This window comes from Peromyscus eremicus, chromosome 20, assembly GCF_949786415.1.
Source record: "Peromyscus eremicus chromosome 20, PerEre_H2_v1, whole genome shotgun sequence".
NCBI lineage: Eukaryota > Metazoa > Chordata > Mammalia > Rodentia > Cricetidae > Peromyscus > Peromyscus eremicus.
Window position 1 is genome coordinate 28,963,941 of NC_081436.1, and position 20,916 is coordinate 28,984,856.

The following is a 20,916-nucleotide window of genomic DNA, read 5'->3' on the forward strand; positions in this document are numbered from 1 at the left end:
ATGCTGTCTACCCAGCAGGTTCTAGTGTGGCTACAGGTCGTGGAGTTAGACTCTCACATTCTTCCCCCAAGTGGATGTTGTTGGAACCCTGGGCCTCCCATCCTATCTATCTTCATCATCACTGAATGGCCACATAAGTGCATGTGCTGTGCTTCTGGCCAGATCTCTCCATCCTTGGACAGATGTTATGCATTCTTCTTTAAAGTAGGTCTGCAGTAAGTCTTGATGTCAGGTAGCGTGAGCTCCTCAGCCTGTCATTCAGGGTCACTCCAGCTGTCCCGTTGTAGCCTAGGCTGGTCTAGAATTTGCTATGGAGCCCAGCCTGGCTTCCAACTCACAGAAATCCTATTGTCTCCCCCTAGTGAGTGCTAGGATTACAGACATGAGCTGTCACATATATCTGGAAAAACAAGTTACTTCTTGTTTTAGAGACAGGGTCTTACTAGTATCCCTGACTGGCCTGGAACTCACAGAGATCCACCTGCCTCCACCTCTTGAGAGCTGGGATCAAAGATGCGTATAACCATACCTAGCTAATGTCTCTTTCTCTCTCTCCTCCCTCCCTCCCTCTGTCCCTTTCTTTTTCTTCTTCTCCTCCTCCTCCTCCTCCTCCTTCTTCTTCTTCTTTTTCTCCTCCTCCTCCTCCTCCACCCCCCTCCTCCTTCCCCCCGCCCCCCCTCTCTCCCTCCCTCCCTTCCTCCCTTCCTTCCTCCCTTCCTTCCTCCCTCCAATTATTTCAAAGATGTTTCTAAGGTCTCGGGGACATAGCTTAGTGGATAAAGTTGGTGTCCAAGTATAAGGACCGGAATTCAGATCCCCAGGACCTATGTAAGGCCCTGGGTGTGATAACATGAACCTATAGTGAGAACCCCAGTGCCAAGTGGGCAGAGAGAAAGAAGGTCCCTGGGGCTTGCAGCCTAGACAGCCATTGAGTGGGAGACTCTGTCTCAGAGAAGGAGGTGGAGAGTGACAGAAGATGACAACACCTGATGGTGACCTCTGTCTCCATAGGGTGTGTGTATGTGTGTGCATTCTTTTTCTTTCTTTCTTTCTTTTTGATTTTTCAAGACAGGGTTTCTCTGTGTAGCCCTGGCTGTCCTGGAACTCACTGCAGACCAGGCTGGCCTCGAACTCAGGTATCCACCTGCCTCTGTCTCTTGAGTACTGAGATTAAAGGCATGAGTCGCCGCCGCCCGGCTCACACCGAGATTTTTATGGTTTTGTCTTGATTTCTATTTTGAACCCATGGATTATTCAGAAGTATGTCCCAAATGTCAGAAGTTCACCAGCCCCAGCAGTTGACAGGTCCAGAGAGGATGTAAGGAGTCAGCCAGGGAAGGATGAGCCAGGCATGATGGTCGGGAGAATTCTGCAGCCTAACTGACTAGCAGCCAGAGTGTTTCTTTATTTGTATGGAATTCAGACAGCAGGGATACATTCATGTTGTTCCGAAACGTAGATCATATCATTTTTGGTTTTGGACGTGGGTTTCACTTCCTTTTGTGTATCTTTTAGTCATCATTGATAAACCATGACAGAATAGACTTATCTTTTACAATCATTTCCCCTCAGGTTTAATCATCATTGATAAACAGTTATCTTTTATAACCATTTTTTCTCATTAACCCCTTAAGCCAGTTTTTTAAGAATCTAGAGGCATATGACAACCTGTTCTCAGGCTAGTATCTTTTGTGGCTTCAAGGATGCTAGACCAAAACAAAATCTTCAAGCCAGCCCAGGCAGATTGACATGTCCCAAGCAGTGTATTATTAACTCTTAATGGTCAGAGTGCCCAAGAAAAATCCTCAAGCCAAAGCTGCTGCAGTTACTATTCAAATTCTGGCATAATACGGTGTTTTTATTTTATATCTGTAGAATTTATCTATATGTCTAATCCTGGCATTCTGCTGTTCCTTGGTCATATGACACCACAGTGGCTCTGCATGTGCTAACTTTTCTAAGAAAGGCAGGTCCTGACATCTCATTCTTATTTCATCTTTTTACATCATTCTTTGTCCAACAATATAAGTCTCTGTGTAGGGCAGAGGTAACTTTAGCTAATCTAACTGTGTTGTTGTGTATGCTACATAGTCTCCTGAGTGTACAGTGGGAAGAGGCTTACAATCTGATCTGTGGTCAACTCCTCTAGCCCACCGAATCTTGTTGACCTTTTGAAGTTTACTTTGTTTTGAATATCTTGTTCCTGAGTAAGTACAGGGACAGACGTTTTAAAAATGTCTCACAGCCTCGTAAAGAGACCTCTGGCTTCTGGCTTCTTTATGTGTCACAACCTCCAAAGTGTAAGGAAGACCTTCAAGTAGATAAGGATGTCTCCCTAGAAGTGGAAAGGGAAGTATGTCCAGGACTGTCCTGGGGAAGCTTAGAAGCAGTACTCCTGGGAGAAGGCATAAGTGATTTATATGAAATGTCCCATCAATCCAGTATCCCTGGTTGTACAAATATTAAAAGTCCCCCAAGTGTGCAACAGGTGGAGATGAAAACCAAAGGTGGCCTGGCAGCCATCATGTGGCTCAGCTCTGCTGGATTCTTGTCAAGCAGCTGTGCTGGCTTCATGACTTCTGCCATTCCATCCAGATGTGGCTGTGCCGGTCATGGTAGATGAGTTTCTAATAGTCAAAATCAGAGAATACACGTGTATGATTTCAGCCCTTAAATCATGGTGGTCCAGCATGTCCTATATACGGTGAAATTCGTGTTCTGCCCTTGTGGCCTCTCTGTGTCCATTGGGTAAGGTGGGGTTTGTTCATCGTTGAGCTCTTCTGTTCTCTTTCTGGTTTCTGGGAGATGTGTTTAAAATCTCCCTGACTATGGTGTCCTCAAGTCTAAAATGTGAATGTGGTTTTTATCTTCTGGGTAGATTGGCCTCCATACTTCACAGACAAAGTCTCCTTTGGAGGCTTGGGGTGAGCACAGCCATTCATTGCACAGGCATACTTTATATCGTGTTCCAGAAACACGAGCAAACAAAACTGCCCAGTGTTCCCTGCTCTGTCACCTGAGCCCACATGCACCTGAGTGACTTGAGCTCCCTGCCCTCCAAGGAGATCATGAGGGTGTGGTGGGCACTCCTGTACCTGCCCTGCTTCTCTTCCTTGGGGTTGGAGGCAGTGTTCTGGGGAATGAGAATCCTGACTAGGTTGCTTCTGTGTTCCTCCCCGTGAGCCAGAATCCTCTCCCTCTCCTGCCTGCCCTGTGCTAGGTAGGACCTGGGGCTCTGGAGAACCCAGCTGGGCGGCTGCCTAGAAGCTCAGGCAGGTTGGTCAGTGTCTGTAGCCCTGAGGTACAGCCGCAGACTGCCTTCTCCACGCCACTCATACCTGCGTTCCTTCTCTTGCAGTACGTCCAGCACAGTCCAGGGAACTCCAAGCGTGGATTTGGCATTGACTGCGCCATCCTCTCCTGCCAGGTCTATATCTCCCAGATCCTGGTTGCATCTGCCCTTGGGAGCGTGGTCGACGCTGTACAGACGGTCCGTGTCATCCCTATGGTGGCTTCTGTGGGCTCTTTCCTGGGCTTTCTGACAGCCACATTCCTGGTGATCTACCCCGAGGTGTCAGAGGAGGCCAAGGAGGAGCAGAAAGGCCTGTCCTCAGGGCCCACTGGTGAAGGCGAGGGTGAAGCAGCCAGTGAGAAGCCCACTGTGCTGAAGCTGTCTCGGAAGGGGGGCCTGCGGGGGCCGGTGGAGGCGGAGTCTATGGTGTGAGCCCCAGCTGGCACATTCCACACCGAAGGGCAGGGTGGACTGGGGGCTGGGCATGCCGACACTGTGCGAGCTGGAGTTCCTTCCTTCCCAGGGCGCAGTTCAAGTTCAGTAGGTGTTAGGTGTAGGGTAGGTTTGAGCTATTAGGCAAAAATATCACACTAATTACCTTTCCCACAATTAAAAAAACATCATTTGAAATCTTTTTTTATTGAAAAAAACTTAATTTCAGCTGTCTTTTATTCTGCAGGTATACCATTCTGCATGTTTTAAATTGTGAAACATTCACAGCATAGTCAATAAGCAATTTAGAAAACATAAGGGTCTGCATTTCTGAAACAGTAATCGAAAGTGCAGAAAGTCCGACCCCTCGGCAGGTGTCATCTGAAGGCAGCAGACAGCAGTGCAGTGTCCCAGATTGCCCAGCAGGTGTCCGTGAGGGCTCCTCAGCATCATGCTGGCACTGCAGTGCCTCAGAGCAGCTTTCTCTGTTTATTTCAGAAACGGTATTTTCTTTTTCACAACTGTGGTTTTCTTAGAACAGCATCTCTAGCAAATTGGGCCCGCAGTTCTGTGCACAGCTGTCAGTGCCTGAGACCACACACCAAAGCTGAGGAAGGCTCCCAGAGCTGTTTGAGCAGAAGGCAGCCATTCCCCAGGGCAGCCTCCAGACATCCTGCCCAGGGACGGCACAGATCAGCAGTGCTGAATGTGAACTCTCAGCTGCCTCCTGCGTGCTTGTGTGTGAGTTTGTCTCTGTCCAGTCCCTGCCCACGTGGTCCTCCCCAGAAGTGGCCACAGGGCAGCTGTTGGCTCTGTGTGACCCTTCAGTTTCTCTCTACACCTTTGGCTGGGAATCCAGGCACAGAGCTCCAGGTGAGCACTGGCTCCCGAGTCCTGCTGCAAGGCTACCTCGAGAGTGTGAGGAACAGGGCATGGGAGGGTGCCGAGGCCTACCTCCGTGCCGCATTGGTGACATTGGTCCTCGCTGGAACCTAACTGAAATCTTGTGACTTCATCACCTGCTCCTGCTGATGGTCACTGGAATGGGGATGAAGGCAAAGAGAAGCAAGTATCTGCCTGGGCAGGAGAGCTGGTGACCCAAGAGCCCGGTGCAGTTTCCAGTTTCTGCACATGAGCAAAACTCGGGCCTCAGGGAAGCAAGCTCCTCAAATGCTGCAGCTGTGGGAAAATCCTTTTCAAACCACGGATCTCTGTTAAAAACTCCACAGTCCTGTCCCTTGGCTTGTGAAACAGTCAGTCTGCACTCAGGAGAGGGGAGGTCCTCCCTGGATGGTACCCAGATGAAGTCAAACCCGTGCTCTTGCTGCCTCGGTTGGTGTTTTTACATAAAGTACTTTAAAGTGCATGAGAATCATGCTGCAATATGAGCATTCTAAAGCAAATATATATACATATATATTTCAAGATGAAAGTAAGCCGTTTTTAAATAAATTACTTGAATTTTCTGTGTATTCAGAGGAATGCTGTGTTTAACGTTCTTGGCAGGCTTCTGTCTTGCCACATTTCCACACTGGTGGCGCTTTGTAGTTTGTAGTGTGTTTTGTGTCTGGGGAGCAGAGGTGTGTGCTCAGGGTACCTTCCACCTGCCTGGGTCATCCCTCAAGCCGAGGCCTGCAGAGCAGTAGCTGCACCTTCCAGTGCTTTCTGTGGTGCCAGTTGAGAACAGAATTACACATCTCCTGCTTGGATGGGAACAGCTGGACTCCCAAGCGCAGTCCCCACACTGAGCCCTCCAGCCAGCCGAGCCCTATCAGCTGGGTGCTCGGTCCCTCTGGGCGCCTCTCTTCAGTCAGTGTCCTTGGCAGGTCGCTCCTGTGCTACTTAGCTTCCTTCGGTGGTTTTAAGAGGGTATCCCTCCCTCCTGAGACTTCTGGTCTGGGATAAGAACCATAGCCTCTGTTTTCATACATCCTGCCTTTCCACCTTGCCATGGGAGAACAGAGGGAGGCAGGAGTGCCGAGAAATCTGGAATCCTCATACCCAGTGTGGGTCTTAGGAGGTCGCACGATGCTCACAGTACCCCACCCACCCAGAGGCTCAGGATGCAGGACCATGCTTACTGAAGCTGGATGTGAGGAGGTTCAGGGGCTAGCAGAGACCAGACAGACCCACAGGAGGAAGAGATGCGGGGTCACCATGTGCAGTGTGCTGGCTCTTGAGATGCTAGCTTCCGCTTCCCATGATCTGAAGTAACACAAGGACACTTTGTGGTCATGGCACAGGCCTTGGCAGAGCCACAGGTAAAATAGTGACACCCTGGAAGAACAGTCAGCCAGAGGCATGGCTGTTGCTGTCAGATCCGGCTGCATGTCTGGTCGTTTTAAAGACCTGAGTCTGTTAAATGTTTGCATCAAAAGCAGACTGGTTGTGGATCTGGTCAGGGTGAGGGGCCTTGGGCTGAGACCCAAGGGTAGCAGCAGGGTCGGTTTCTGGGCTTCCTTGCAGATAAATAAAGTGAGCCATGGGCCTCAAGGTGGAGTGTCTCATCTGGGGTAGACCAATAGCCAGACCCTTCTACCCATCTGAGATGGCACCAGTGGGCGACTGTCAGGGCCACAGCCTGTGTGTTAGAGAAGCCAAGGGAGGAGGGCTGGTGTTAAAGCGGGTGACACCGAAGCCTGTACTGCCCAGCCCAGTTTCTGTTTTCTGACCTGGGCTGTCAACCTAGCACCCGTGGGTAGTGAGATCCCCGAGAGTCCACCTGAGTAGCTCTTCTGTGATAGGAAAGGTGCGTTGGTCATCTGGACCTAGGGGAATGGCAGGGTCAAGCAGAGCCCACTTGTGAGCGATGCTGAGGATGCAACATGGAGTTAGCTTTGTAGCACTTTGGGGCCTGGATTGTGTGCAAACACCCTGAAGGGTGTCGGTGGGAATTCACTGGTCCAGGGCCACAACAATGCATGCAGGTTACTAACAGAGAGTGATGATGGTCCGAACCCTGCTTTTGTTGCCTGTGAAAGTCAATTGCAACAGTTGTTTGAGAGATGCCTCTAAAGATGGGTGGCCCAAGTTTGCCTGTGCAAGAGTATGAGCTGGCAGGAAGGGGTCCACAGCCTACTTCTGGCTGGGGACAGAGTGGCATGCATGATGGCACTCCCTGGTATCTGGAAGGCTGACCACGGGACATTGTTTGTTCTAAGCCTAAGGTCTTAGCTGGAACATCCAGTCCCACTGATAGGTCTACAGCCCTCAGACTCCCACCCTTGAGATCCTCAGGGCCCCGTGAGGGCTGGTTTGGGAAAAGTTGGGAGGGAGAAGGCAGGACCTGGTTGGTAGCTTCCTGGAGTGGTCAAGATGTCATAGAAGGTGCTGTGGCCCCTCCAGCAGCAGCAGCAGCAGCAGCAGCAGCAGCAGCAGCAGCAGCAGCCAGGGTGCCCATTGTCTTATCTCCCTGGTGCCTGCTGCCTTGTGCAACCCATGGAATGGATGGTTCCCTTTGTCTGCGGCCAGTGGTCGGTGTGCAGCAAGCAGCCATGGCCACATTTGCCAAAAGTCAGCGTTGTGAAACGCCATCTCCTGAGACTGGACACTCCTCGACCTCCCATGCACCAGATGCCATGACTCCCCAGCTGTTCTGCTTTCACCTGAGCCTCTGTCTTCAGCCCCCAGCCAACACCTGGAGTGTGCAGGTGAAGCCACAAGCGGCTCCTCCAACGGCTAGCACCAGAAATGGGCTCGCTCACCCCTGTGCATGTGAGCTAGAAAGCAGTGCTTCCGAGAGTGCCTGGGGACGGCCCAGCATAGCAGCCATGCCATCGGTTTTGTTCCAGATTGAACTGACTCTTACATGTGGCAAGCAGGGGATGTGCACCCAGTAGCCCCTGTCGCCACCTCATGAAAAGCCAGCATCACCATCATGGCTGAAGCCTGAGATGGCCCCTTGGATGGCAACCCTTGGGCCTCCAGGAGAGCTTAGCATCCTCTGGGAGCCCCAGCTGTGTGCTCCCCTCCTCCCCAACGCCTGCCAAAGGCCCTGTGCTGGGATGTGTAACAGGAAGCACAGTTGTTGGAAAGGCCTGGGCACCGGGGCACTCCCCAGGCACCTTGGAACAAAGCTATTTAGTTCCTTTGTGAACTGGAAACAGGACAACTGTTATCAACTTATTAAGTTGGAGCACTGTAATAGCTCTTGCTGATTTTAGCAATGGTTAAGTGTGTGTTAAACACATGACGTTATATTTTATGAGGAAACAGATTATAAGAGTACTACTATCACACATGATTTCGTTTTTTATTAGGTGGATGTTTATGTCTGCTTCTGTCCAGAGCCCTGGGGCTTGGTCTGTTTTTTTGTCACATGGCTGGGCCACTGGTCCCTGTACACAGTTCAGTGTGTATGGCCTGACTTCTTCCTGCCAGGCTAGTGCCTCCCCTGCCTCTCTTGCTCTGTTACGCTGTGGTTGACTCAATAAACGTTATCATTGCAAGTAATAGTGTGGACCTGTCATTTTATAGTGGCGGCTCCCCCGGAGCCTGTTGTGTCCAGGGGGAGGCAGAATGCTCCCCCTGGCTCCGGCCAGTGCCTGCAAGCATGGCCCAGTTCCTCAGAGCTCCCCCAGGGCCCACAAGATGGGCTTCTGCAGCTCAGGTCGCCCGCTGCCCAGAGTCACTCCTGCCCAGAGGTGAGGAGGTTGGTCCTGGTGGTGGGATGGGGACCTCCCTGCTGCAGGAAAACTGGTGGGTCTCCTAGCGAGCAGCAAGAGAGTGGGGCCTGGTGGGAGCTGGCCAACCTAGGCAGGGAGTAGCTTTGGATACTTGTGTATGTGCACACACAGCCTTGGGTGCTGGAGGTGGGTGCCCCAGGCCTTCCTGGAACAGAACATGTTATCTGAGTCTCCTGGTGACCTAAGTTTCATGAGAGTCACAACCCTGGAAAGGGGTCTCAGCCAGAGACACTCCCTGAACATGGAGCTGGAGTCGTGCACACACCCATGGACAGCTGTTAGTTGCTGCTGCCATTAGCCACAAACTCCTACTGTGGGGCCCTAAAGGACCCTTGAGGCAGTCACATACTGCAGCTGGGATGGAGAACAGTGGTTTCTGACACACAGGAAGTGCCGGTAGTGCCCCAGGGCCCTGAGATCCCACCTCCATACACACTCAAGATGGACCCCCACACACACTGGAGAGAGCCAGGTGTGGCACCCCTACTATCCACCAGCCCTGTGTACCTGAAATCTCGGGGTGTCCCAAGGTGGCGACTGGGAAAGAATTTCTGCAAAGGGGCCAGAATCAGCACCCTCCAGGCCCCTTCAGCAGCTGTGGCACAGTGAAGGACATGTGACTGACACTCACCGTAAGAGACCTGGACTGGGGTCCTCTCCTAGCCCCCTAAAAGACAGTCTCTAAAGCCATGTGAGTGCAGTGACTCCCGAGGAGCAGGAGCCCCAAGTCTCCTATCACCCCCATAAGGCTTCACATCTACGTCTCAACACACTGGAGTGACAGGCGTGCACAAGTACTCCTGGATGAGGAAGGAATTCGGGGTTTTTGTTTGGTTTTCTGTGCGAATGATGGGACTTGGGGGGCCTCACTGCTAAGCCACATACTCGGTCATCAAATGACATTTCAGCGTGATTCAAGTTGTATTTTGCTGAAAACTAACCATGTTAAGCATCTTTTTTTGTTTTCTGTTTTGTGAGTGTTTTGCCTGCATATTTGTGCATTCACCATGTGTGTGCAGATGCCTGCAAAGGCCAGACTCTGTGAGCCACGACATGGCTGTTGGGGACCAAACCAGGACCTCTGTAAGAAGCAAGTGCTCTAAGCACGGAGCCACCTCTCCAGCCCTATTAAACTTCCTTTTAAAACGGCCATCTAAGTAGCTTCATTGGTAAGATACCTTTGACTCACTTTTCAGTTGGACTCTTCAATCTTGTTAATTTGTAGATGTTCTTTACACATTGGAGATTTAATTTAAAAAAAAAAACAACTTGTCAGATCTAGCATTTCCTCATCATGGTTTTCTTTTCTATTTTTTTAAATTCATTTATATAATGGATTTTGAAACAAGGCCTTGCTCTGTAGCTCAAGCTAGCCTCAGACTCACCATGATCCTCTTGCCTCAGCCTCAGAAAAGCTGGGATCGCCGGGCGGTGGTGGCGCACGCCTTTAATCCCAGCACTTGGGAGGCAGAGCCAGGCGGATCTCTGTGAGTTCGAGGCCAGCCTGGGCTACCAAGTGAGTCCCAGGAAAGGCGCAAAGCTACACAGAGAAACCCTGTCTCGAAAAACCAAAAAAAAAAAAAAAAAAAAAAAAAAAAAAAAAAAAGAAAAGCTGGGATCACAGACATGAGCCATTGTGCCGAGCTTTTTTTTTTTCCCATTTTAAGACTATTTTGATGAAGTCTAATCAATCAGTTTTCTTTTATGTGTAGCATTTCTCACGTGTTCTTAAAAGCAGTCTCGCAGCATGGCTGCCCGGTCCTTTCCTGTCCTTGTCTTTAGCACTTCCAGCTCCACATTAGGTCAGGGGAGTGCCCTTGCATCAACCCTGGTAATGCAGCGAGGGCCTGCATGCCCTTCCCACACCTGTGTTTACAGCCTATGCACTCTTCCTACCCAGTGGCTTTCCTGTTTCCTGTGCACACCCAGAACCTGCATTTTGTCCTTCTGGCCTGCTTACCTGTCAACGACAGATGGCATTCTGTTTTCTCAACCACTGCCGTTTGTAGGGATGCTTAAAAACCAGGTCCTGCGGACTTGTATCTCTCATCTTTTGAAACATTTTTCTTGGCATCTCTTCTTGTGGTATAATCCCCAGCTGGATGGGAATTCATGAGTCACAGTCACTTAGGAGAGAACATCTTTCCAATGTTAGCTTTGCAGTTCATGAGCGCAATGTATCTTTCGAGACTTTTAACCTTTCTTCTGTCCAGGGTGTCTTGAGTTTTCAGGGTACTGGTCTTCTGGCCTCGTGTGTATCTGAGATCTCGGGGATGCCTTCTGCCTCTTCCATTGGTTGCCCCTCCGCCCCATGCTGCTCTACACTGCCTAAATGTCAGCAGTTTTCTGTTGCAGTGTTGTATCCTGATCTCACATCCATCTGCTGTGTTGAATTTCTATTCCTCGGGTGTTCATGGATAGTGATATCTGCAAGTAGACAGCCATGCTCCTTGCAGGCTAGTCTTTCTTGGACATTGGTGGTTTATCATTTTTATTGGTGTTTTGCCTGCTTGGATCTCTGTGCACCACATGCCTGCATGGTGCTCAGAGAGGCCAGAAGAAGGCATCAAATCTCTGGAACGAGTTACAGCGGCTGTGAGCTGCCACCTGGGTTCTGGGAACTGAACCTAGATCCTCTGGAAGAGCAGCCAGTGCTTTTAACCATTGAGCCATCTCTCCAGCCATTTTTTCCTTTTTCTCTTTTTTGGGGGGTGGGGGCAGATTCTCATATTATAGCTTCAGGCTGGTCTCAAGCTCCTGGCAATCCTGCCTCAGCTTCCCAAATGCTGAGATTATAAGCGTGAGCCACTACAGCTAACCAGTCTCGTCTTTTTTTTTAAAGATTTATTATGTATACAGTGTTCTGCCTGCATGTTTTGCCTGCAGGCCAGAAGAGGGCACCAGATCTCATTACAGATGGTTATGAGCCACCATGTGGTTGCTGGGAGTTGAACTCAGGACCTCTGGAAGCACAGGCAGTGCTCTTAACCCCTGAGCCATCTCTCCAGCCCCTAGTCCAGTGTTCGTATGCTTTTCTGTTCTCGCCCAGTGCAATAGCTGAGCCTCCATGCAGTGTTGCCTAGGAGAGGAGAGCAAATGTCCTGCCCGTTCCTCATCTTGGGGAAAGCAGTGAATCGTCACTAGTATTTCTGCTATGTGCATCCAGTAGGTGTCCCGTCTGTCTGAGGAAGTGCCCCTCCTCTGTAAGCTTGCACACACTTTAAAACACTTTGACCAGGGCTGAGGAGGTGTAGCCCAGTTGCTGTAGGGCTTTTCTGCCATGGACGAAGCCCTGGGCTCCAACTCTGGCACCACATAAACCAGGTGTAGTGGCTTCTAATAAAATTCTGTGGTCAGAGAGTACGTCCTATAGATTCGAACCTTTCTTAGCTCTTTGCGGTCAGAGAGCATGCTCTATGGGAATCGGACCTCTCCTACCTGTATTGCCCAGCATCTGCTGCAGCTCCCTGAGTTTTCCCTCAACACTGCTGCTGCTGGATCTTCTACACCCTCAGGGGCTCCACTCATCATTGAAAGAAAGATGCCGTAGTCTCCATCTGCAGTCTGGGGTTTGTCTACTTGTTACTCTCTTAGCGTATCTAATCTTATTAAATACAAGACTTATGCCCCCCCCCCGCTTTTATTAAAAGGCTGTGGATAACCCTGAGTCCCTGCCCCCTGCCTTCACTTCCTGAGTCCTGGGGTCAGTTTCTAAGTTAGCAGTTGCCCACCGTTTCCTGCAGTCGGTCGTGTCTGATGAGCACAGCCACATGAGCGTTGTGTGTGGGTTGTTTTATAACCATCCTTTGCCCTTTGACCTCAGCCATGGGTTTACAAACCACATCTCTGGTAGACAACACAGGATGACGTTCAGGAAGGAGTCATCGTCACCTTCCACCGTGTGGGCCCCCAGGAAGTGAACTCCGGTGGTCAGGCGTGGCAGCCAAGGCTGGACCATCCATCTCACCAGCCCGGTTGGGTCATTCTTATGCTGTCAGGGAGTCTCTCCCTTTTAATCAGAGAATGTAGTCCATGTACACTCAGTATGATTCAAGGGGCCACATCCCATGGGTTGGGGCCCCAGCTGAGCACCAGCATTCACCCGTCTCCGCTCCCGCCTGTGGCTATAATGTGACCATTTCGCTCCCTCTCCTGCCACCATACCTTCCCCACTAGGATGGACTGTCCCCTCAAACTGCATACTAAAATGAACCCGTCCTTGAGTTGTCTGGGGCAGGCATTTGTCACAGCAACAAGAAACATCACTAATATCACCACTGAGCTGCACCCCCAGCCCCTCTCCACTGAGTTGTCGGGTTGGCTTTGAACCCAGGCTACCCTTGAACTTGTGATCCGCCAGCCTCAGCTTCTAGTGTTAGTGTTACAAGCAAGCACCACTGTGCCTGGTAGATCTCCCCCCACACACACACACACCCCGCCCCCAAGACAGAGTTTCTCTGTATATCCCTGGCTGTCTTGGAACTGGCTCTGTAGACCAGGCTGGCCCCAGACCCACAAAGATCTGCCTGCCTCTGCCTCCCAAGTGCTGTAATTAAAGGCGTGCGCCACCACCGCCCGGCCTGGTAGGTCATTTTGTAAGCATTTTGTTTTGTAGTTATCCACATGGAGATGTCAGTAATGCTCAGTTGACTACACCACTGTCCTGCTCACCTCCTTTGAGCTGGCCAGCAACCGCCCAGCCTCTGGTTGACCACCATCAAACCCTGCAGAGCCGTAACAGGCACACTCCTTTTGGCATGCGGTTTCTCTATGTAACATCCCTCGAACACCTGCCTCTGCCTCCCGAGGGCTGGGATTAAAGGCGTGTGCCACCACCGCCCAGCCAGAACACATCTTCCCTTCAAGGAAAGATCTAGGGCCAGGGAGACATGCTCTTCACCATCAAGATGAGTTCACCCTTCCCTTACTGTAGTGCACTGGCTGTCACATGTCTTAGCCCAAGCTAGCCTCCAGCCTTCAGCGCCTTGTTAAAAGCTAGAAATCAGCTCCTGTAGAGCAAGGCTAGCTCTTGAGGGCCTCTCTGGGAAAACTGCCTGACTTCTTGGAAATGGAGAGCATTCACACCATAGATGTCACCTTCCCTGTTGCTCAGTACTGCAGCCAGGACACCCTGATTCTTGGGGATGAGGGGGACACTTGGCTGTGCTTCTGGTCTCTCAAGTGTTATGACCAGACACAAGAGTGTGCCTACAGCTTACAAGCACCAGCCAGAGCATGCCCAGTAAGCGGAAGCCGTGTGAGTGTCCATGGCTACTGTAACAAGTGGTCACAGCCAGAGGGCGGAGGCAACAGAAGCCGCTTGCCCACAGCTCTGTGTAAGTGTGGAATTAAGGTGTGGCACGGACGCAGTCCCTCTACAGCTCTGGTGAAGACACCTTCCTGCCTCTCCCCACTTCTGGTGGCTCCAAGCATCTCCTGGCCTGCAGCTGACCTTGTCTTCGCCCCATCTTCACATGACTCCTGTGCAGGTGTCTCTGCCTCAGGACATCGCCAAGGACCACACCTCAAGACCTCCAACAGCACAGCTACAAAGACTTTCCATATAAGGTCATGTGCATGGATCCAGGGGGTTAGGGCTTGGACAGAACTATTTGAAGGCCACTATTTAACCCTCTAAGTTAGCTTGCACAGCTTCACTTGCTCTTTCTTGATTTTCTTGAGAGCCCGGGGGGGGGGGGGGGGGGGGGGACATACCTGCTGAGCAGTTCCTGGGTGCCCAGCCATGTCTTGCATCTTCAACATGACCAGCCCTACACAAGGTTCCGGTCTCTTGGTCAGGTCCCTAGCAAGCCCGAGTCAGCCTGGTTCATCAGTCATGCCCATGATCCAGGCTGCCCCTCTTAATAACACACAAACCTAGGGCTTCCTCAGCCTGACGTGTGCCTGGGGCGTAACACAGCATGGAGGAGCCGCATGGCCAGAGGACCCAGTTGTGTCCAAGGTACAGAAGTGCACCAAAGTGCAATTTTTCATCTCAGCAATCCTTCACAAGGCTCTGACACAAATACAGAGCCGTGTGCTCACTCCAGCCCCCACCACTGTTCACTGCTTCTCCTCCTAATATAAATGGCTCTGGCTCTTGGTCCCAGTGGGTTGTCCCGTGTGAGGCCTTAGAAATTATCACCGCAAATGAGAGAGATGAATTCTGAGTTGGAACAACTTGACTGGTGCTTAGAATGGACAGAGAAACTGAAGTCTCCCATGTCTGCTAGGTATGGTCGGTATGCCTGTCAGCCCAGCACTGGGGTGACTGAGGCTGGAGCTAGAGGTTGAGGCTGTCCTGGGCTACCCAGTTAGACCTTGTCTCAAAAGTGAAAATGATCACCCTTCAAGGCATCTCCCAAGCTGAGAGGGTGTGGCTCGGTGCTAGAACCCTTGTTTGGTAGGAAGAGACCCCGGTTCTATCTCAAATACTGCAAAGAAAAAAGAAAAAAAATCCAGACCTCAAGACCTCTCTACCAGTTCACAGCCGCCAAATAAAGCAAGCAGCAAGTATTAACAAAAAGGATTTATTATATTAATCCACACGGTGTAAATACCTGGTCCCACATGGACTGGCATTAAATAACTTAGAACCCATTGATGATCGACTTTTACAGCAGGCTTCTCGTATTTACAAAGGCAGGTTGAGCCTGTGCCCTTGACGCTGGCCACATTGTCCCTCTGGACATGTGAAACACCCCTCAGGGAGCACAGACTCTAGGGAGGGGTGTGGCTCTGAGGGCTCCTCTGCACTGTGTCCACGGGAGCCACACCTCAAGGGAACCAATAGTCAGGGGCACAGAACCTCCAAGCCTGGACCCACATCTGCGCTAGCATCAGCTCAAGTACCCCTGGACCCTGACCTGGTCTCAGAGACCGACATAGACCATTGGCAACCCCTTAGTGACTGCCTCTACCAGGGTGCACATGGAGTCCTGAAAACCCGAGGCAGGGGATCCAGAGGGCTCCATGCAGAGCTCACAGGAGGATACATAGGGGACAGGCCTTATCCTGTCTGTGCCCAGCATCTGCACTGAAACCCACTGCACAGAACGCTTCCAGACTGAAATAGGAGCAGTGTGATGAACACGTTCAGAGGCCTCTGAGCAGACAGCTACCCACAGTTCAGTAGAGAAGCTCTGTGTGTGCACGTGCAGGAGACACACGAAGTGCAGGTGCGTTGTGAGCCAGTGAGGCAGTTACGCATGCGTGCGCTTCTGGGACAAGCTGCCTGCCTGCGGTCATCTGTTTCTTCACCATTCAAACTCTAATGTGAAGACAGAGCCGCTCAGCTGCCCAGTTTCTACCCAGAGAAACCTGAGCAGTACTGTCCGCTCCCTGGGGCGGGCCTCGGTCACGTGCTCCGAAGGAGGATAGCCTGGCCAGTGCAAGCCGGTTCTGTCCGTGTTTACCCTCAAATACTCAGAAGCCTCTCTGGAAACCGGAAGTCAAGGGAAACCTGCAAGGCTCTATGGCTGACTGCCACATACCAGCCGTTACCATACGGCTGAAGCCTAAGGGTTTGCAGAGTAAACAAATGAGGAGTGAATGAGGAGGAGAGGCCCGGCGTGAGGACTACAGGTCACATGCGATGCAGCTAAATTGGCAGCTGTGGCGCTGGCTCCCAGGTGTAGATTCTGGGAGTTTCTAGGTAATAATGAGGTAACTTCACGGTGGAGGTTATCAGCAGTAAGATGTCGCTGCTCACCCAAGGGAGCAGTCGGAGGTGAAGGCCCTTGGGAGCGGATGACAGGCCCCCACTGGCCGCCGACCCCGCTGTGGTGGGGGGTGTCCTCTCACAAGGCAGCGTGCGTGCGTGGTCCAGCACACAGCTTTCACTCGACTTTCCAGATGGCGATCTTGCCTTCCTCGCGGCCCGCTCCGCTCAGCACATAGCGGTCCTCCGCAGAGCACAGGGTCTTCACGGTGTCAGAGTGGGCCACCAGCTCCTTTTCCACTGCTATCTTCTCCACGTCCATCACGAAGATTTTCCCCCTGGGTGTCCCCTGCGACGGCCCCCTGCCACCCACCCAGATCTGTAGGGGAGAGACAGGGACACTCCTTGAAGCGGAGCGCTGGGTGACAAACGCACCCCCCCCAAACTCACGTCCTTCCTGCTGGCCAAGAGGCTGGGCTGCCTGGAGGGCCTAGGACAGACCTTCAGGTCACAGAGGTCTAGTCTCAGGCTCGAAAGCCCAGGGGACAATGTGGTCATAGCTAACACTGTCTCCTGAACTTGAGATCTGCTGAGATCAACCTCAGTTCTGAGTGTGAGAGGGCTGCTGCCAGAGCCTGAGTGCCGAGTGTGCTGAATGTCTCACACCATCGAGGTCACACACTGGAGAACATTGACTCACCAGTGAAGCGTCCATAAAACAGAGCCACACCACTGTGGAACTTCCTCGTCACATGTTAGGCAGCGCTGGGACCTGTCACCTCTTTTTTTCATTCCAGTTTCTCCCTTTGTGGACAGGACTGTCTACTCTGGGCAGTAATACTCTTACTGTATTTCAGAGGTGGGGAGGGGGTGGGGTGTCCCATGACGGACCACGTGCACAGCCTTATTGCTACAGTTGGAATGAGTGTTCTCCAAGACCCCAGCTTGGCTCTCCTGGGGCATGCTAAACCGTGTAGGAGGTGGGGCTTTGTGGGAGGTTTGAGGTCGGTGAAGGTGCCCTAGAGGGGACTGGAGGATTCCAGTTCCTTCCTGCTGTTTGCTTCCTGGCCAGGACCCGAGCAGTTTTCTCCCACAAGCACTCACCCACAGTGTTCCTCACCATAAGCCCCAAAGCTGTGGGTCCGATGGCCATGAACTAGAAACTCCAGGACAGCCACAGAAACCTTGTCAAGCTCTTGGCTGCAGGCCTTTGCTGTAGTGGTACAAGACTGACTAGGACCTGAGTCCATCAGCTCTCCTCAGGTAGGGCCTGGACCCTTTTGAGTCAGTGACAGAGTGGCCTGGAACTCTGGGGGTCTGGGGATGGTGTGGCTGTACTTTGTATGTGGGGAAGCTGTAAACGGTTGAGTAGTGTCTCCCAGAAACTCGCATCCTTTCAGAATGGGAAGTGGCTTGAAAATAGAGTCCTAGGTGACATGTGGCCAGGCTTCAGTGGACTGGGCCCTTAGGAGACACAAAGGTGCCACACGAGGACTAAGCCAGATGAGAGAGGCGTATCCACGACCAGGATGGTCAAGCATGGCCTCAGCCCCAAAAGCTGTATGGAAGGCAGGTCTCCACTGAGAAGGAGCCACCCTGCCAACACCTGGGATTGGCACTGACTGGGTCCCCAGCTCTGGTGGGAAGTAAGGCTGTCATTCTCCAACTGAGCACTAGGAAGCCTGAGGCCCATGACAATCTGCATCCCAGCCAGCCTCATATTCTACTCCTTCCCATTAAGAAGGGAAGGAAGCCGGGCAGTGGTGGCGCACGCCTTTAATCCCAGCACTCGGGAGGCAGAGCCAGGCGGATCTCTGTGAGTTCGAGGCCAGCCTGGACTACCAAGTGAGTCCCAGGAAAGGCGCAAAGCTACACAGAGAGACCCTGTCTCGAAAAACCAAAAAAAAAAAAAAAAAAAAAAAAAGAAGGGAAGGAACCTTGGAAGAGGAGGCAGAGCCGCAGGGACGAGGCCAGAGGAACCCGAGGGGATATTCCCAGGTGGCTAGACACCTCCGTCTCACCTGCCTCTTCACACGGATCATACAGCTAACCTCAGTGCAGTCTTGCAAGTGTGTCTTCTGAGGAGGCTGGTCCAGGTCCTTCAGGTTCCAGATATACAGCTCACTGCATTCCGCAGAGGCCGCCCACAGCTGCTCCTTCTGGGATAGAAAGCACCGTGGGACAATGGCACTGTGACCGAGACAGCCCAAGCCTGGACTTCAGCAACACAGGCCTGGAGTACCTCAGGCAGAAGCTGGAAGGCCAGCAAGCGGGTAGGTGCCTTGTTCGAGTTGTTGATGCTCAGCTCTCGACGATGAAAGCCCTGTGTTGTCACCACCACGACGCTGTGGCCCGTACCTGTGGGAGGAAGAACCAAGAGAGATGGGCAGAGCACACAGGAGATGCAAGGAGATGCACTGCTACCTAGGACTCCCTAGAGAGGTCCTGACTGCCCAGCCGGGGGTCTCTCCCTGGGACCGCCGTGAAGCTCATCTCCCAGTTCCCATGCGATGCTCCTAACACCGACAGGGTACTTCCCATTCCCCGACTGTCACTTCCCGGTGATCAGAAGCCCAAGCCCAGTCCTGGGAGATGCTCTTAAGCATAGCAAGCAAGGAGAAACCTGGGTGGTAGGACTCACCAGGAATGATAACACATCCTGGCAAAGTAAGTTTTCTTAATTCCTTTGAAGGCCTGCTGCTGGCTGCCCAGTGAGGTGAGGCCGCGCAGTACCACCCTTAAGAGCACCCACGCGAAAGGGAAGCAGAAAAAGGGAGGCTGGAAAGAGAGCGGAGAAGACGGAGCTGAATTAAAATACTCAGTAAGGACAGCAGCAGGCAGGCAAGGGGGGGGGGGGGGGGACAAGCGAGCAGGCCAACAGTCCGGGTGTGGTGACGCCCTGTGATCCAGCACTGGAGGTAGAGGCAGGGAGATGACAACTTGAAGAGGAGCCACAGCTACCTAGTGCCTGTGAGCCCAGTGTGGTCACCGTGGGACCCTGGGAAAACAGACGAGACGGAAACAGAGGAGGAAGAGAGAGAGACAGAAGAAGGAAGAGCATGCGGAAATGGCGCGCTGAGGCCCAAGCCCATTGCTGGCAGCATTCAAGAACCCTCACATCAGCTTACAGGGAGGACTCACACTACAGGCAACTCCGGTGCCCCAGGATGTGCCGAAACACCCTGGAACGCGAGCCGCCAGCCTCGAACCAGGAGCGGCACACGCGACACTGGGGTTCCCGGGATGGACCAGGAGCGGCACACGCGACACTGGGGTTCCCGGGATGGACCAGGAGCGGCACACGCGACAGTAGCTCAGCCTGGACAGGCTTACCCTCAGAGGCAGGTGTGGCACGCGCTCATAAGAGGTTGCAGAGGGCAACCCAGGGTCACCGGGCCAGGCTTACCCACCCCCCCCCCCCAAGCAGGTTACCAAAAGGGAGCCGGGGAGTGGCGGGCACATAGCGGGATGGTAGCCATCCACCAGCCTGTCAGGGAGGGATGGAGAGGAAGCCTGGAGAGTGGCAAGACCGTTTAAATCAAAGCTGGAAACACACACAGGAAGGCAGGGAAAGGGACTTGACCCAGAGCAGGATAAGGGCGCCACGCTCACTGGCTGACGCCCTGAAAACTTACAACAGTACAGGCGGCCGCTGTGCAGGCTGATGGACGTGAGGTTCCCACACGGCAGCTGGAACCGGCCGGTCACTCGCAGTGTGCTGACATTCCACGCCAGGACCGTCCCATCCAGGCTACAGGAGTAGACCTCACTGAGGGATCAAAAATACGTGTAGGCACCTAAGAGGCCATGTGGCACTGGGCCTCCAAACCTTGGGGGTAACAAAGCCACCGTCCACGATGGAGATGATGATAAGTAAATGTGACATACCAGGACGAGGATAGGGTCTTGGATGCCGGTTCCCCATTCTAGCCCCTGTGAGCTCGATGGGGTGTCAGAGAGCAGAACCCCCAGGGTCACTGTTCACGGCATCAAGTCCTAAGCAGGGCTGTCCAGCTCAGAGGGACCAGGAGGGCAGGCTCACCAGCACCCAGGGGAGGTCATCCACAGTAGCAGGTTGGGGTGGGCAGTGACCAGTGCTACCTATGACTCCTGCACCTTCCCAGCTCCTGCCATTCTCAGGTAAGCACTAAATGTCCAACTTGACCTGGGCCTGCCTGGGGGAAGAGGCCCCTCTGGCACCATTTTAGGGAACGGGCTGGGGGCGGCATGGTAGACAGGCTAGGCAGACATTGCCAGAACTGGGGCTCCCCACACAGCTGGGAGACCCTGCCTTGCTCTTGAGCCTTCCTTGGGGGTTGCTCTGTCAGGCCTGACCTCGCTGCAGGGCACAGTGGATAAAACAGCTCACTTGGAAGTTGGCATTCTTAAAGTAAGTAAAGACAGCGTGACACAGGCTGGTATCATGGGTTGCACTGTGTCCCTGAGAAATGACACAGTGGGATCCTTGAACCCAGCACCTCAATTGGAAATAGGATCTCCGCAGATGTAGCCAAGTTGACATACCATCATTACAGTAGGTCCTGGCCTAAGAGTATTGATGTCTTTACAAGTGGGAAACTTGAGCCCGGAGATGGCCACACACTGTGGGAGGCTGGGGTGAGATGAGGTTGGAATAATGAATCTACAAGCCAGGAGACACCAAGGCAACCAGTGTATCTGGGGAGCCAGATGGAGCTTCCCACCCCACTGCCGTGACTTTCCATCAAGGTGGTTTTGGGGAGACCGATACATGGGGAGGCTGTCCCTCAGGATGTGACATGGACAAGTGAGGCAGGAAGCAGGTGGCCTTGAGGTGGGTGACCTCTATGGCTTTTCCAAACCTGCCT

The 20,916-nt window shown here is 52.5% G+C and overlaps 2 protein-coding genes across 4 annotated transcripts in view; one reads left to right on the plus strand and one right to left on the minus strand.

Moving 5' to 3' along the window:
* Positions 1-8,174, plus strand: part of Slc45a4 (solute carrier family 45 member 4) — a 75,161-nt gene extending 66,987 nt beyond the window's left edge. For all 3 annotated transcript variants that reach the window (XM_059248131.1, XM_059248133.1, XM_059248132.1), the window contains exon 8: positions 3,359-8,174. In XM_059248131.1, coding sequence (XP_059104114.1) covers positions 3,359-3,724 — 366 coding nt within the window. In that variant the 3' untranslated portion in view covers positions 3,725-8,174. The remainder of the gene's footprint in view (positions 1-3,358) is intronic.
* A 6,749-nt stretch (positions 8,175-14,923) lies between these two features.
* The window catches only part of Dennd3 (DENN domain containing 3), a 52,822-nt gene continuing 46,829 nt past the window's right edge, over positions 14,924-20,916 (minus strand). Inside the window, exons 20-23 of the mRNA XM_059247787.1 lie at positions 19,705-19,838; positions 18,312-18,427; positions 18,091-18,228; positions 14,924-16,448 (exon numbers count right to left, since the gene is read on the minus strand). Of these exons, the coding sequence (XP_059103770.1) occupies positions 16,248-16,448; positions 18,091-18,228; positions 18,312-18,427; positions 19,705-19,838 (589 nt within the window). The 3' untranslated portion in view covers positions 14,924-16,247. The remainder of the gene's footprint in view (positions 16,449-18,090; positions 18,229-18,311; positions 18,428-19,704; positions 19,839-20,916) is intronic.